The sequence below is a fragment of the Centruroides sculpturatus genome, unplaced genomic scaffold, assembly GCF_000671375.1.
Source record: "Centruroides sculpturatus isolate CEXI.00-Female unplaced genomic scaffold, Cexi_2.0 scaffold1035, whole genome shotgun sequence".
NCBI lineage: Eukaryota > Metazoa > Arthropoda > Arachnida > Scorpiones > Buthidae > Centruroides > Centruroides sculpturatus.
In genome coordinates this window covers 1-14,611 of record NW_019385222.1, presented here as the reverse complement: position 1 = coordinate 14,611, position 14,611 = coordinate 1, and the positions used below count along the sequence as shown (strand labels likewise).

Genomic DNA, 14,611 nt, shown 5'->3' with positions numbered 1-14,611 from the left:
AGCTCAGTCAGTCAAAAACGCTTTTAGAGTTGATTGACTTTCACGGAGAAAAAAAAAAACTGTAGAACTGTTGCCATCATAAAAAAAATGTTGTATTTTTGGACATTGAAAAGCCTATTAATTAGCAGCCCATGCAAAAAAATAGGTCATTTATGGCATCAATGGCAACTTCAATTTTATTTCTATTAATCAAAATTTTTGTCAAAGTTTATAATTGTATATGCTATCCTATGATGATGACATGCTGAAATTAAAGTGTTCTTTTAATTAAAAAATTTTACATTAATTTTTGTTTAGTGTTGGGCAGCAAATTATTCAGTCAGCCTATTTAATTATTTATATGATTTAATTTTAATTTTCCAAACTAAGTAGTAATAATTATTAATTCATTCATAAATTATTGTTTTATTCTGTGTTATTGGAAAGTAATTTTCAGGAAGATATTGTGTATGTTTGGAAGAAATTTTTGGTTCTGAAAATATTCTGCACCTCTGATGTTTTATAACAACAGTGGCAGATTTCTCCATAGGCATCTCTCCCTCTCCTTATTTATTAATCCATCCTCATCCCCATGGAGAGCTATGGATTTCTATTAAATACATTAAAGCAAAATCTGCAAATATGTACAGTCATTATAAACAATATAACTTTTAAATCAAAATCTAAAAAATACAAACAGAATGTGTTTTCTTTGTTTTTTACTCTTTCTGCCCTCTGGGCACTAAAAAAGCCTTTGTCAGGCCTGACAAAGGCTTTCATAGGCAACCTTGATCAGGTGATGTGGGTCAAAGTATAAGGTATCCCTTGAAAAATTTCTGGGGATTTTGACTGCTCAGAGTTTATGCTGGGTTCTCAGAATGGTAGGCTGATGTCTTAACTACCTCAGCCATCTGGCTAGCCAGAAATGTTCCCACACTAGGAATTGAACCCAGACCTTATAAATTAAAGCCAGATATCTAATCACTAGGCCACATAGAAAAACAGAATGTTTAGTTAACTAAAAATTCATTCAATTTTACTTTTTTTGGGTGAATAGGTTGGAGAGTGTCTTTTGATCAGGTCATAGAAATCTGGTAATGCTACAAATATATAACAGCTAAATGACATAAAGCAAAAAAACACTTCCATAAAAATTAAATGCCATTTTAATGAAATACTACAAACATATCATTTCAGTATAAAAATTAGAATATTAAAATAAAGATGAAGGCAAACAGCAGAAAGTCTTTAACAAAATACATGTACCTCTAGTAATATCTAAAATAGCGCATGTCTGTTTAATATTGAATCACAATATCCAAAAATTCTCAAGAAATACAGTCCATTCCTGAAATATATAGAAACTAGAAACCAGTTAGTGTGTACACAGACTCACACATGGACAATAATAAAAAAAAAAAGCATCTTCTCACTTGTCCCTTGAAGAAAATAACAATTCCACGACAGAGTCAACCTTTCATTGTTCTTATAAGTTATAAAAATCAAGATTACTAAATATTTCTTATTCATAGTAGAAAAAGATCCACAACTTTTAATTTTAGGTTAAAAGTTTCATTTCTTTCACCGGTATGTTTTTGCATATGTCTTGTAAGTTTACTTGCATTTACAAATGTCCATCCACATCCCTATAATTAAATATTTTCATAATTAAAAAAATATTATTATTGAGGAACTTTAAGTTTATAAAATACTTACTTCATAATCACAAACATAAGGTCTTTCTCCAGTGTGATACCTTACATGTTGTTTTAATCGGCATATTTTATCAAAAACTTTCCTGCAACCTTCATATGGGCATTTAAAATCGTCTTCATTATACTTATGTACTCTAATATGTGATGCTACTGAATTAGCAGAATAGTATTCTTTTCCGCAATGAGGAAAAGGGCATCTGAAACATTATTCATTAATTTCAATCAATTAAAATTATATATGCATTAATAATTTATTATATTTTAATTACTTATAAGGAGCTTGAACTTCTTTATGTACACTTAAATGCTGTTCCATTTTTCTACGAGTTGGAAACAACTGTCCACAATCTTTTGCAGGACACAGAATAGAATCAGGTCTTTTATGTAATTTTTTATGAGCATTAAGATTATAAATTGTTGTAAACTGTCTATTACATCCTTCATGATCACACTGAAAAAAATTCATTAAAGTTATTTCAAATGTATTAAAAATTGGCCATACAAAATTTACGTAAATTATATATAACTTACTATAAAATTTTTCTTTCCTTCATGTGATTCTAAATGACGTTTTAATCTATATTCTTTTCCAAAAGCCCATTCACAGCCTTCTATAGGACACTGAAAAAAGACTGTTTTTATTCAGAGACAACCAAATCATTTACTATTAATTCAATATCAAGAACAAGATAACTAACTAACCAATTATAGTATTCTATAGTGATGTATATTCATTAGAAATTCTATATTTTGTAGTTTTAAAATATTTATATTGAGAATTATTTATAATGAAACTTTGATATCACAAATAAGCTTTGTTCTTACTTAATAATTATTAATCTTAGTAATTTACCTAGTTATCTTTAAATTATTAAAATACAGTTTAGTAACACAGTTTTGCAAATTTGTTTGGTTTTTTTTATAAGTTTAATTCTTTATATAATTTTCTCAATGTTTTATGTATTAGGTAAAGTCGATAAATAAGTATAAGGTGTGTTGCAAAAATATAAGGCTACCTTAACATTTTGAAATAATAAATTTTTATCATACTAAACAAAAAACTAGTGACAGAAATAAATGTAAATATAAAAGAATTATTTATTCTATTTACAATCAAAAATAAAAATGTAAATATACATTTTTAATTAAAAAAATCAAAAAGAAGGTGTTGCAAAAATATAAGGCCAGTTACATTTTTGAGCACGTTATCAAAAAAAATTCACTATCACCTATTATTTGATTATTATAAAGAGATGGCAGCACTCCATACTTACAAATAAAGGCATAGTTAAAATTTATATAACCATTAATTGTTCTGATACCTCTACCCATTGTTAAAATTACTTGTCCTAAACAGCCTTTGAGTGTAGCCAAATCAGGTCACTGCATCAGGCTAGAAGTTCTGCTAGAGCTATTGCAAAGCAGCCAAAGAGATCATGTTGTGTTGTATCCAATTATATTAAACTTAGTGTGCAATATGGAAAGAAAAAACAAATAGGATAGCCTTCCAAGTTCACAAGAAAGCAAAAATCAGTTATTATCAGAGAAATATCAATAACAGGAACATCATTATGTAAAATAGTACAAAGGCTTGATGTTAATGTTCCCAAATCCACACTTTTCCAAATGGTAAAATCAGTAAAATATCTAGTGTATAAAAATACAAAACAAGCAACAGTACCAACAAAAAAAAAACTGATATGGATCAAAGATAAAATGTCATGGACTTCAAAATGATGTGAAGTTATTTGGACTGATAAAAAAAAGTTTAATTTGGATGGTCCTGATGGTTGGCAATTTTATTGGCACAATCTTTAGAGAGGAGTTTTTGTTTAGCAAGCATCAGCAAGAAGGGGATCAGTTATGATCTGGGCAGGTTTTGTATGGTCTGGAAAAATTAATTTAACATTCATAAATGGCTGAATGAAGCCAGTTGTGTATCAAAACTTTATGGATGTATATCTTCTGCCATTTCGAGAAAAAGTTGGTGGTCCATTCCGGCAATTGCAATAAGATAATGCACCAATTCACAATGCAAACTTCACTTATCAGTGGTTACTGGATAATGGCATTCAGGTCATGGATTGGTCTTTCTATTCCAATGATTTGGATCCCATAGAAAAGCTATGGAGTCTAATAAGTAGGGTCATATATGCAAGAGGAAAATAATACCTCAGTATTGAACAACTCAAAGCTGTAATTGTAATTGCACTGGAAAAAATCAATTTAAATGTGCTGCAATATCTTGTCTCTATGAAAGACAGTTTACAAGATTATTGTGTTAAAAATGATGATTCACTCACTATTAAGTGGCAACTGGCCTTATATTTTTGCAACACCATTATTTGTGATTTTTTGAATAAAAAATTTATATTTTCATTTTTATATTTAATTGTAAATAAAATAAGTAATTCTTTTACATTTACATGTATTCATGTCATTAGTTTTTTGTTTAAATGTGATAAAAATTTATTATTCCAAAAGGCTGGAGTGGCCTTATATTTTTACAATGCAACTTAATTTTGTAATAAGTGCTGTTACAATTGGAATGTAAGAAAATCTGCTAATTTGTGAACCAAAATGGTTTCTTTTGTATAAATTGAGCAGTCACAGTGGCAACTGTACCCTGGTAGTATGATTCCAAAATGGCCATGCCACAATTTGAATTGCACTGTTGAAAAGCTATCTAGTATTATTCATGTTTTGAATGCTGAGGATGATAATCAGCCAAAATTTACTACCCAATGAAAGCTCAGTATAATGAGAATTATTTTAGTTATGTGGCTATGTACCAGTGGGTACAAAGATTCAAGAATGGAAGGGAGAACATGAACAATGCCATCCATTCTAGGCACCCAACCCTGACCACTTTAACAACTGACGGTAAAAAAAACGATTGATTAGAGAATCTGTCTGTGTAGACAGAAGAATCACAATTGGCAGTACTGCTGAAGAGTTTGATATGAGTCACAGGATATCTGTGACTCATATTAAACTTAAATGAAGAATAAAATTTTTAAAAATTATATATTAAAACAAGTTATTACCTTAAAAGGTCTTGAACTATCTTCTCTTATAATCTGTTGTTTTTTCTTGCATGATAATGAACTTGGCATTTTGTTTTTCTTCTTAATTTTTTGTTTAGGAGAAATAACAGAATTGTTTGGGGTGGAATTTGATTGTAAAACAGATGAAGGAACAGAAATTTTGGCACTATCATTCTGCAATAAAAGTTATAATAAAATCATCAGTTTTTTCAAACAGCTATAAATTGAAATTAAAAATTCTAAGGTCATATTAATTTTAACTATTAATAAAAAATTTATCATCAATTATTGAATGTAAGCCAGGGCTGCAGAGTCAGTAAAAAAACACTCAACTCCAACTCCAGCAAAATTAAATACCAAGTCACTTTATGGTGAGCAGAGGCACTCATAGGAGGACCTGACTCTGAACTCTGAAAGGAACCCTGAGCATTTATCCAAATACTTTTATAGTTAGTATTTTTAATATTTAACTTACAATAACATTTATTTGTATAAAAATTTTTAACAAATATTTAACAAGAGGAAAAAGGGGAGCGATGAAATTCTACATCTACATATCTTTATTCTACATCTTTTGCACTTCAATTTCACCTTTCCAGAAAAGTTAGTTCAACTAAAAAGTGTGCAACTAGCTACTTCAGCAACCTCTTATTCAAAAAAGAAAAATATATACTCTGATCAATGAGTCTGGCTCATTCAGAAAAACAGACTACTTATTTAGAGCAAGGATAATAAAGGAATGAATCAAAAATATTCAAATAAAATTGGGTCAAAATAATTTAACTATTAAATACAAATGCCACAAAGAAAACTATTGATACATATTTAATAAATTAAATTGTTGCATTTTGTATTTAAAATAAATGAATTATAACAAAATACAAAAATATTTTTAAAAATGAATAAATATAAAATAAATTTTCTTTCATTTAAATAAAAAAACTAAATTAATTTAAAATGCTGGAGTTGGAGTCAACACATTTTTACCGATTCCGATGCCACAGACCTGATGTAAACTACTTGCTTTAAACTCAAATGCAACAACATTTTCCCATAAATGTAGTTTATACATATTAACAGAAGAAATTTTAATTTAATAATAGAAGATCAATAATAACCATAACTTTTTAAAAACCTGTCATGATTCTACTTCATCCATTATATAACTGAAAAGTAATGTAATCTGTTTTAATATATTAATAAAAACTGTTTTTTTCACTGCAACTGTATAATTACTGTTTCATGCATTTAGACTTTTTCCATTTGTTAAAACTAACAAGGAGAGTTGTAAGATGGAAAACAATCTGAATGAAACTTTTGCTGTTTGCTCCTGCATGCAAACACATAAAATATTAAGATGCAGATGGGAGAATCATTAAATAATAATAAACAAAAAAGATTTGAGGCCTCTTATAAAGAAAACAAAAAGGATGGCATTTCAAAATGCTGCATCATGATATAGTAAGATCTTTGCCTACTGCAATGTTACTGGAATTTTTTTTCAAACTATTGTTGAAATAGTATATATTTATAAATAACATTTAAATTAATTAAACAAAAAAATATATATATTTAATAAATTGTTTGACTACTACTACTGATATTGATGAAGTTACTTAGAATAGAATAATTTTATTACTTTATTGCCTTGTTAATTTATATACAAATTTAAAACTAGCTGGCCAAATTTGGCTGTGATCTATAAATGTAAGCAGAGTAAAATTTTTTGTTGTCAGTAAAATGGAGCCAGTGTCATCAATGTCTAAAGTTTTGTATACTGATACTTCTCTGGCAGTTTACTAAACAGCAATTAGAAATTCAAGAATTGTTTTAAAACAACTTTTAAAAGATGTATTTGTTTATTTGGAATAATTATTTTAAATCAACAAATAAGTGGCAGACAATCCATCAGGATATATCTCAGAAACAGCAAATATTATAAGCAACAAAATTTAAAAATTGTTTCATTTAAATAATTTAATTATTATTTATAAATTATTTTACAAAAGCTTAAAACATTGGGATTTGAACTCAACACAAAATTTTAGTTGGTAAAGGTCTTAGTACACTGCCATAAAGCACACTGAAACATCTTCCTTATTGCACACTTTATAACAGATGCTAAAATCACTTGTGTAAATTATTATTGAACAGCATGTCATATTATATGTATATTTTACATTTGTACTCAGGAAGCCCCCACCTACAAATTGCAAAAATTTCATTCAGATTTACATTTCCTCCTTATAAGTATGATAAAGGCTGTTCCAAAAGTTTGTGGACTGGCAACATTGTGCCAATTCTGTGGAAGCAATACTGAGACTGTTGCCTGTGACATGCTATGTTTATGTGAGTAAAGCCAATGCACAGTTGTTTGTTTGCTCTCTAAAAAAAGTCAAACCGCAGCGTGTTGTACAATGACAGGTGGAATATATACCATTAATTACCCGAAAAAGGATAGCTATTGAATTTTGTAACAAGTTACAGGAAACATTTGAGATGATTAAACAAGTATATCATGATGAGCAATGGGCAGATTGGCCATATTTAAATGATGGAAGCATTTTAAGGAAGGCAAACAAACCAGGAAGTAAAAGCTGCCACATCCACTATNTAATAAAATCATAAATCTATAAGCATAATATCAGCAAAAATATTGAAATACTGTATAATGCAGCTAAAGTAGAAAGTTATGAAGTAAGCTTTTAAAAAACTTTTAGGGTTCTATGATCAATTTACTATAAATATGATAAATTCACATTATTTATAAATTATTTTACAAAAGCTTAAAACATTGGGATTTGAACTCAACACAAAATTTTAGTTGGTAAAAGTCTTAGTACACTGCCATAAAGCACACTGAAACATCTTCCTTCTTGCACACTTTATAACAGACGCTAAAATCACTTGTGTAAATTATTATTGAACAGCATGTCATCTTATATCTATATTTTACATTTGTACTCAGGAAGTCCCCACCTACAAATTGCAAAAATTTCATTCAGATTTACATTTCCTCCTTGTATGATGAAGGCAGTTCCAAAAGTTTGTGGACAGGCAACATTGTGCCAATTCTGTGGAAGCAATACTGCGACTGTTGCCTGTGACATACTATGTTTATGTGAGTAAAGCCAATGCACAGTTGTTTGTTTGCTCTCTAAAAAAAGTCAAACTGCAGTGTGTTGTACAATGGCAGGTGGAAGATATACTATTAATTACCCGAAAAAGGATAGCTATTGAATTTTGTGACAAGTTACAGGAAACATTTGAGATGATTAAACAAGCATATGATGATGAGCAATGGGCAGATTGGCCATATTTAAATAATGAAAGCATTTTAAGGAAGGCGAACAAACCAGGAAGTAAAAGCTGCCACATCCACTATCTTATACTGAATCTCTGAAAATGGTCTGCAACATGTGTTTGAGAAGCTAGTACATTGCTGNATAGCTCAAGTCTATTATTTTAAGTCTATAATAAAGAGAAAAACTTTGATCCCTTTTAAAGCCCTGAAATTTTTATTTTTGTCTATAATAAGCAATTTGCATTTATAGATTCATTAGTATGTACATGTAAGAACAGTGAGGCATTCTTTTGAATTCTGAAAGTCAGGCAGCAATATTTCATCAGCTGTTACATATATCTCCTATAAACAGATCACCAAATATTAATAAAACAGTATATTTATGCAGGCAACAAACTTTCACTCAAAATTAAATAATATAAACTCCTTAATAGACTCATGATTGGCAGAAAAACTTTCATCATATACTTTCTTGAAGATCATGATGTCACTTAAATTTGTTGTAGAATCCACAAATTTATTCCNATAGCTCAAGTCTATTATTTTAAGTCTATAATAAAGAGAAAAACTTTGATCCCTTTTAAAGCCCTGAAATTTTTATTTTTGTCTATAATAAGCAATTTGCATTTATAGATTCATTAGTATGTACATGTAAGAACAGTGAGGCATTCTTTTGAATTCTGATAGTTAGACAGCAATATTTCATCAGCTGTTACATATATCTCCTAGAAACAGATCACCAAATATTAATAAAATCAGTATATTTATGCTGGCAGTAAATTTTCACACAAAATCAAATAATATAAACTCCTTAATAGACTCATGAGTGGCAGAAAAACTTTCATCATATACTTTCTTGAAGATCACGATGTCACTTAAATTTGTTGTAGAATCCACAAATTTATTCGTGTAGAATCATGAGTAGTTCAGTCCAAATGAAAATTTTCCATTAATACTTTGTCTTATCAACTGTCTTTGATTGATGTAATGTTACATATTAGTCATTAATCTCAAAGCATCATTATTTACAAAAACTAAGTATTGGGTCGTCAAGAATGAAATTTGTGGGAAAAAAAGGCAAAGTTGGTTGATAACTCACAAATATAAGGAATTATTTTATTCATCAAAGTATGCACCCATATTCTCTATACACTTTTGCCATTTAAGTGGCAAGTTGTTCAGGCCAGTGGTATAAAATCCTGGCGGACGAGAGTCAACGAATTCCTGGAAGGCCAGTTTTACAGCATTGTTGGAATTAAATTGTTTTCCTATTAAAAAGTTGTCCAAATTGTGGAAGAAGCGACAGTCAGTGGGGGCTGGGTCTGGTGAGTATGGAGGTTGATGAAGACATTCCAACTCCAATTCTTATAGTTTTGCCACAGTCATTTGTGCTGTGTGTGGTCTAGAATTATCATGCAATAAGATAGGAGTCAATCTGTTGACCAATCTAGGCTGTTTTTCTTTAAATTTTTGCATCATTTCGTCCAGTTGGTTGAAGTATATTTCTGCTGTGATCAATGAGCCAGGTTTCACGAAATCATAATGGATCACACCTGCACTAGACCACCAAACACTCATCATCAGCTTCTTTTGATGAATATTGCACTTTTGAGATGTTTTGGTGATTCATCCTTGTCCAATCACTGTGCTGAATTGCATTGCATGTTTGTGATTGTCATATTGGATCCATTTCTCATCACAAGTGACAATTTGATTCAAAAATGGATCAGATTTGTGATGAGAAAGCAATATCAAGCAAGCTTCCAAATGCTTTTGTTTGTTTTTCATTCAGTTCATGTGGAACCCACTTATCCAACTTTTTCACTTTACCAATTTGAGCTAAATGAGTTAATATTGTTTGTTTGCTAACACCAAACTTCAACAATAATTCATAGGCACTCGGAGATGGGTCACTCAACAGTTGGCAATATTATTACCTACAAATTTCATCCTTGACAACCTAATATTTATTTGTTTTGTTTTCTTATATTGCAAACAATTAAAATTCCAACACTTAATTTCTTCACTGGTATCTTCTTATCCAACTTCAATAAATCCACTTTTTGTTTGATGATAATTGCAACATTTCTTGGGATTTTTGCCTTAAGAACCATTTCTTGGCCTTTTATATATCTTAAAGAATTAAAAATTATTTGTTCTAACAGAAAATACCTCATTTATAAGATTGATGATGATATGGTGGGTGTATATATATATATACACCCACCATATCATTATCAATCTTATTCCAAAATTTCAGATCAAATAAGAACATTAAATGTGATAAGAAAAACTCATAGAGCAACAGTTTAACTCCCTTTTACGCACATAAGAGTTTTAAAAGCTCACTTGGTGCATTGTATCCACTAGATATATAATGCAAATTAATGCAATTTTTATATTTTTACAGATACATGTGCTTGACTATGATTATATCTTTGATTTTTACACTTTCTCTACTATCTAACAGTATAAAATACTTGTGGGTTTTTAAAAAATTAGATTTTTATTTATATTCTCTTTAATTTGATCTGTAAATGCAAAAAACTAAATTTATCAAATTTCAATTCACTATAGATCAAGAGTCACCAAACTACGGCCTGCAGGCCAGATCCAGCCCGCAAGGTCAGTTCATTCGGCCCACCACCACACTGTGCAACAAATGAGCTAAAATATAATTATTTATATGGAAATATCATAGATTGTAGATTAACTTACTGTGTAGAAAAAATAAGTGTAAGTAAAAATGCCAAAATTCAATGCAAAAATGTCCAATCTAATTTTTGCATCTGACAGTAATATAATTTTTAGGAAAATCAGTGAAATGAAATTTTTGGCTTTTTGCAACCTTGCATATCAGAGTGCTTTTTGTGTAAGTACCTGCAATGAAGTTTCTAAGAAAAGCAATTATGAAAGTGATTCTGAACCTTTTTTTCGTCACAAGACACTTTTAATAATTTAAAAATTTGTCAGCACACATGGTTACTTCAGTAAGTACCGCAGGACAACCAGTGACATCATAACTGATTTTTAAACACAGTTGGTAATTTAAGTCACATTTTTTAAATGCCTTGATAACTACCGGCAGTTACTGGTAACACTGGTTACAATTTCCAAATGCACTTTAGGAAGGTAGAACCGATTGAACTACTTGTCTGACATAATTTATGTATGGATATTCACAGTAGCGGCACATTTCAAAAATCTCGCAACACACTAATGTGCTGCGGCAGAGTGGTCGAGAATCACTGAATTGAGCTTGCTGCAGCAACTGGTAAATAAATATGTTGGTTTCTTTATTTGCGTATTCAGTGTGCTGTATTGAACAAAATGGTTATGAGGCCCACGCTCATCATTCTCTCAGTTATCTGGCCCACTGTGAAAAAGTGTGGTGACCCCCCACTATAGATCATTTCAACTTTTACTTATTGACATCAGATTTGTTAAATTTCACAGGAATGTATTATCTTTCAACTTTGGGGTAGTAAGAACTGTTTATTCTCTTCTGTGAAACTAATAGGACTCTGCTGGTCCCCCACTGTGAAGGACAGCAAACTTCTGATCGTTTTATTACTTTGTTTTCAAAACCACCTTACTCTGTCAATAGCAAGTTAAATGACTAACAACTTGTTTTCTTGCACTCAGGGGATTATTTTCTTTTAAAATTAACAACTAGTATTGCCAGTAATGAATTTATAATTTTATTTTTAATAACTTAAAAAATATTGATAAAATTACCAAATAAATGTTTGGGTCACAATTACTAAATGGTATTGCTACATAATGAACATAAATTTTAACTGTTGCAAAATTGAAAGTATTAAATTTTTTATCGTGCTCTGATAGCAAGAAAGCAGGGTAATAACACCGAAATGAGAAAATCGCATTGTCAAAAACAGCTGAAATGACTTATTTGAAATGAATTGAGATTGGTCCAGTCGTTGAAACCAGGAGAAAACAATAAAATGTGTAGCATTGTGGTAAAGTTTAAATATTCTACATTGTTTTTTATTGAATTGTGATTGTTATGTGCAACAATCAAGAGTATAGTGCTCTCACACTGTGAGAGAATTTACTGCAGGTGGTAGAAAGGTATTGTTTTTCATAAAATTTCTCTGAAAAAAATTCATAAATTTAAAAACCACTGTAGAAATCACTTCAGAACATACCAGTTGAGGAATACTATAAAACCTCATAGTTCAACTGTTATTTTTTTTTAGAAATTAAAAAAAAAAAAAAAAATTATGTATCTGCTGGATATATACGCAACAGAACGCCAGTTAAAATACAAAAACAAACTTAATTACAAATGTTATAAATCTCAGGTTTTAAGAATTTTGAGATTCTGTATTTGAGATGTTATACAATATATACTTCTTTACATAGATTATATAAAATAAATCACACAAGAAAGTAATTTTGAACATAACACTGTAATTTTCAGGTAATCTATTTTTAATATTTATAAAGAATAATAAAACTAAAACTATTGATACAAATTCATTAAGATATTAATAATATATATAACATACATTTCCATTTTTGACTTCGGAATTACTTTTCTGCTCTTCTACTTCTTTAAGATTCAATTCTATTAAAAAAATTAATTTAATGTAATGTTATTCATGTAATATATAATCATAGATACATAAAATTATAATTTATTACTAATTATTCACAAATTTTTCTAACAGAAAATTTCTGTTATTCCTGTTATTATGTAATAGACATATACATAAATAATTAAACTCATAAATAAATATAACTAATAATAAATACTAATAATAATACTAAAAATAGCATAATCTTTTAATGTAATTAATTAATTTCATTAATTTAATTAATTAATTAAATTAATTAAGTTTCACTTTTAAATGATATTAATGCTATTTTGAACATATAATTATAGCTTTTGTTAACATGGTTTGTTGAAAATAAATACTAAAATTAACCAATTAAAGCCTTAATTTTTTTTTAACTTTGTAGTTTTTCTTCATTAGCAAATCAATTGCATCCATTTTCAATAGTTTATGACAATTTTTGACAATTTTTGCAACAATAATTTGTTGCTAGCATTTTTAAAGTAGCCTATCAATCTATTCTAGGTCTACTGAAGCCACCAGCCATGCAGGTGACTCGCACACAGAAATTTCTGGTTTCATTCTTCCCCTAGATGGTCTTTAATAAGCTGTAAAAGTCCTTCTCAGAAAAAGGTTGTATCAAAATCTTCAATGTTTAGTTTCAATATAGAAAACCTTATTATAACATTGTAAATAGAAAGTTAAAAAAATATAGTATAGGTATCCCTCATATAACATAGTTTCACTCTAACACTGAGAATTGGAGATATCCTTGTACAAAATGTCACAATTTTAAGTACAAACACTCATTCAAATTTTTTTTTTATTAAAGCAAGAATGCATATCATCTCATATTTGCCCATAGATTTTTAGAATATTCAAGTTTTCAATGTTGTTTCATGCCTTTCACTTGGTTTTCTTTAATGACAACTGATTGTATAATTTTTCTTCTTTCTTGTCCTCAGCTTATTATTCTAGCTTTCTTATAGACCAGGTGTCACTGTTGTTGGTGACAGTGCTCTAAATGAACCAGAAAGACTGTTTTTGTGCTTTGTTTTTATACATTAAATTAAATGTTACTATATAAAAAGATTAAATTTTTAAAGATCTCTTAGACAAATGCAAGCAAATGAAAAAAATGTATTTTATGAAAAAAATTAGAGAAAAATCAAGATATTGCTAATACTTCAGATTAAGATTAACAGGAAAGCTCAGAAGATAACGATATTTTGCCAAAAAAGAAAATGTCCTAGTTTAATGATAAAGAAAAAATTAATATTAGTGTGCAATATTTTTGATTGCGATTGTTAGTTAATCATTGATTGCTTTAATAAACATAATTCTCTTAATTTCGAAAAAGAATAGTACACTTTCGCTAACTTTTGAAACCTGACCCTAAGTCTTTGGACTAGTTCTTTGTTTCAGATAGCACAGATTCAAACAACATGGCATTTTCAAAACCAAACTTTAGTGTTTTACGGGGACACCTGTATTAATTTTTGTATCCAATATTTATTTTGTTCCATTCGGTTGATGACATCAATTTGCAGGATTGTCATGTTATAGAATATTAAATTTTAATATATACACATTTAAGCATTTATAATTATCAGAATCAAAAATGATATACTATAAATGTTCTTCCTTACTATAAAGTACTGTATTTCCTTGAATTAACATTTGGGTGTTCATAAGCTAACAGGCTAGAATCTCCATATGAAACATCAAAGAAAGAAAGAAAGAACTTTTGGGGTATATTAAAACTGACCAAAAATAATAAGTTGATATTTCTGAGAATAAAATATGTGAAATCTGAAAATTTTTATTTCTAGAATGAAAAACTCCCAGAATCAACTATGGAAGTTGGCAAGCCTTAGACTTGAATAAGGGCCAGATTACTCATTTGCATAGGTAAAAATTCCCAGCACTTATTCAAGGAATGCAGCTATTTGAAATTAGATGCTAATTCAAGGAAATATAATAATC

General features: G+C 29.1%; 1 protein-coding gene across 2 annotated transcripts in view; it reads right to left on the bottom strand.

The window, feature by feature from the left end:
* The window catches only part of LOC111636355 (zinc finger X-linked protein ZXDA-like), a 33,527-nt gene extending 20,892 nt beyond the window's left edge, over positions 1-12,635 (bottom strand). The window contains exons 1-5 of one of the 2 annotated variants that reach the window (XM_023381571.1): positions 12,578-12,635; positions 4,742-4,915; positions 2,226-2,315; positions 1,964-2,145; positions 1,696-1,891 (exon numbers count right to left, since the gene is read on the bottom strand). In XM_023381571.1, the coding sequence (XP_023237339.1) occupies positions 1,696-1,891; positions 1,964-2,145; positions 2,226-2,315; positions 4,742-4,810 (537 nt within the window). In that variant the 5' untranslated portion in view covers positions 4,811-4,915; positions 12,578-12,635. Of the gene's footprint in view, positions 1-1,695; positions 1,892-1,963; positions 2,146-2,225; positions 2,327-4,741; positions 4,916-12,577 lie in introns of those variants that run through there. The other variant, XM_023381572.1, reaches the window with a different exon arrangement.
* Positions 12,636-14,611: the final 1,976 nt, after the last annotated feature.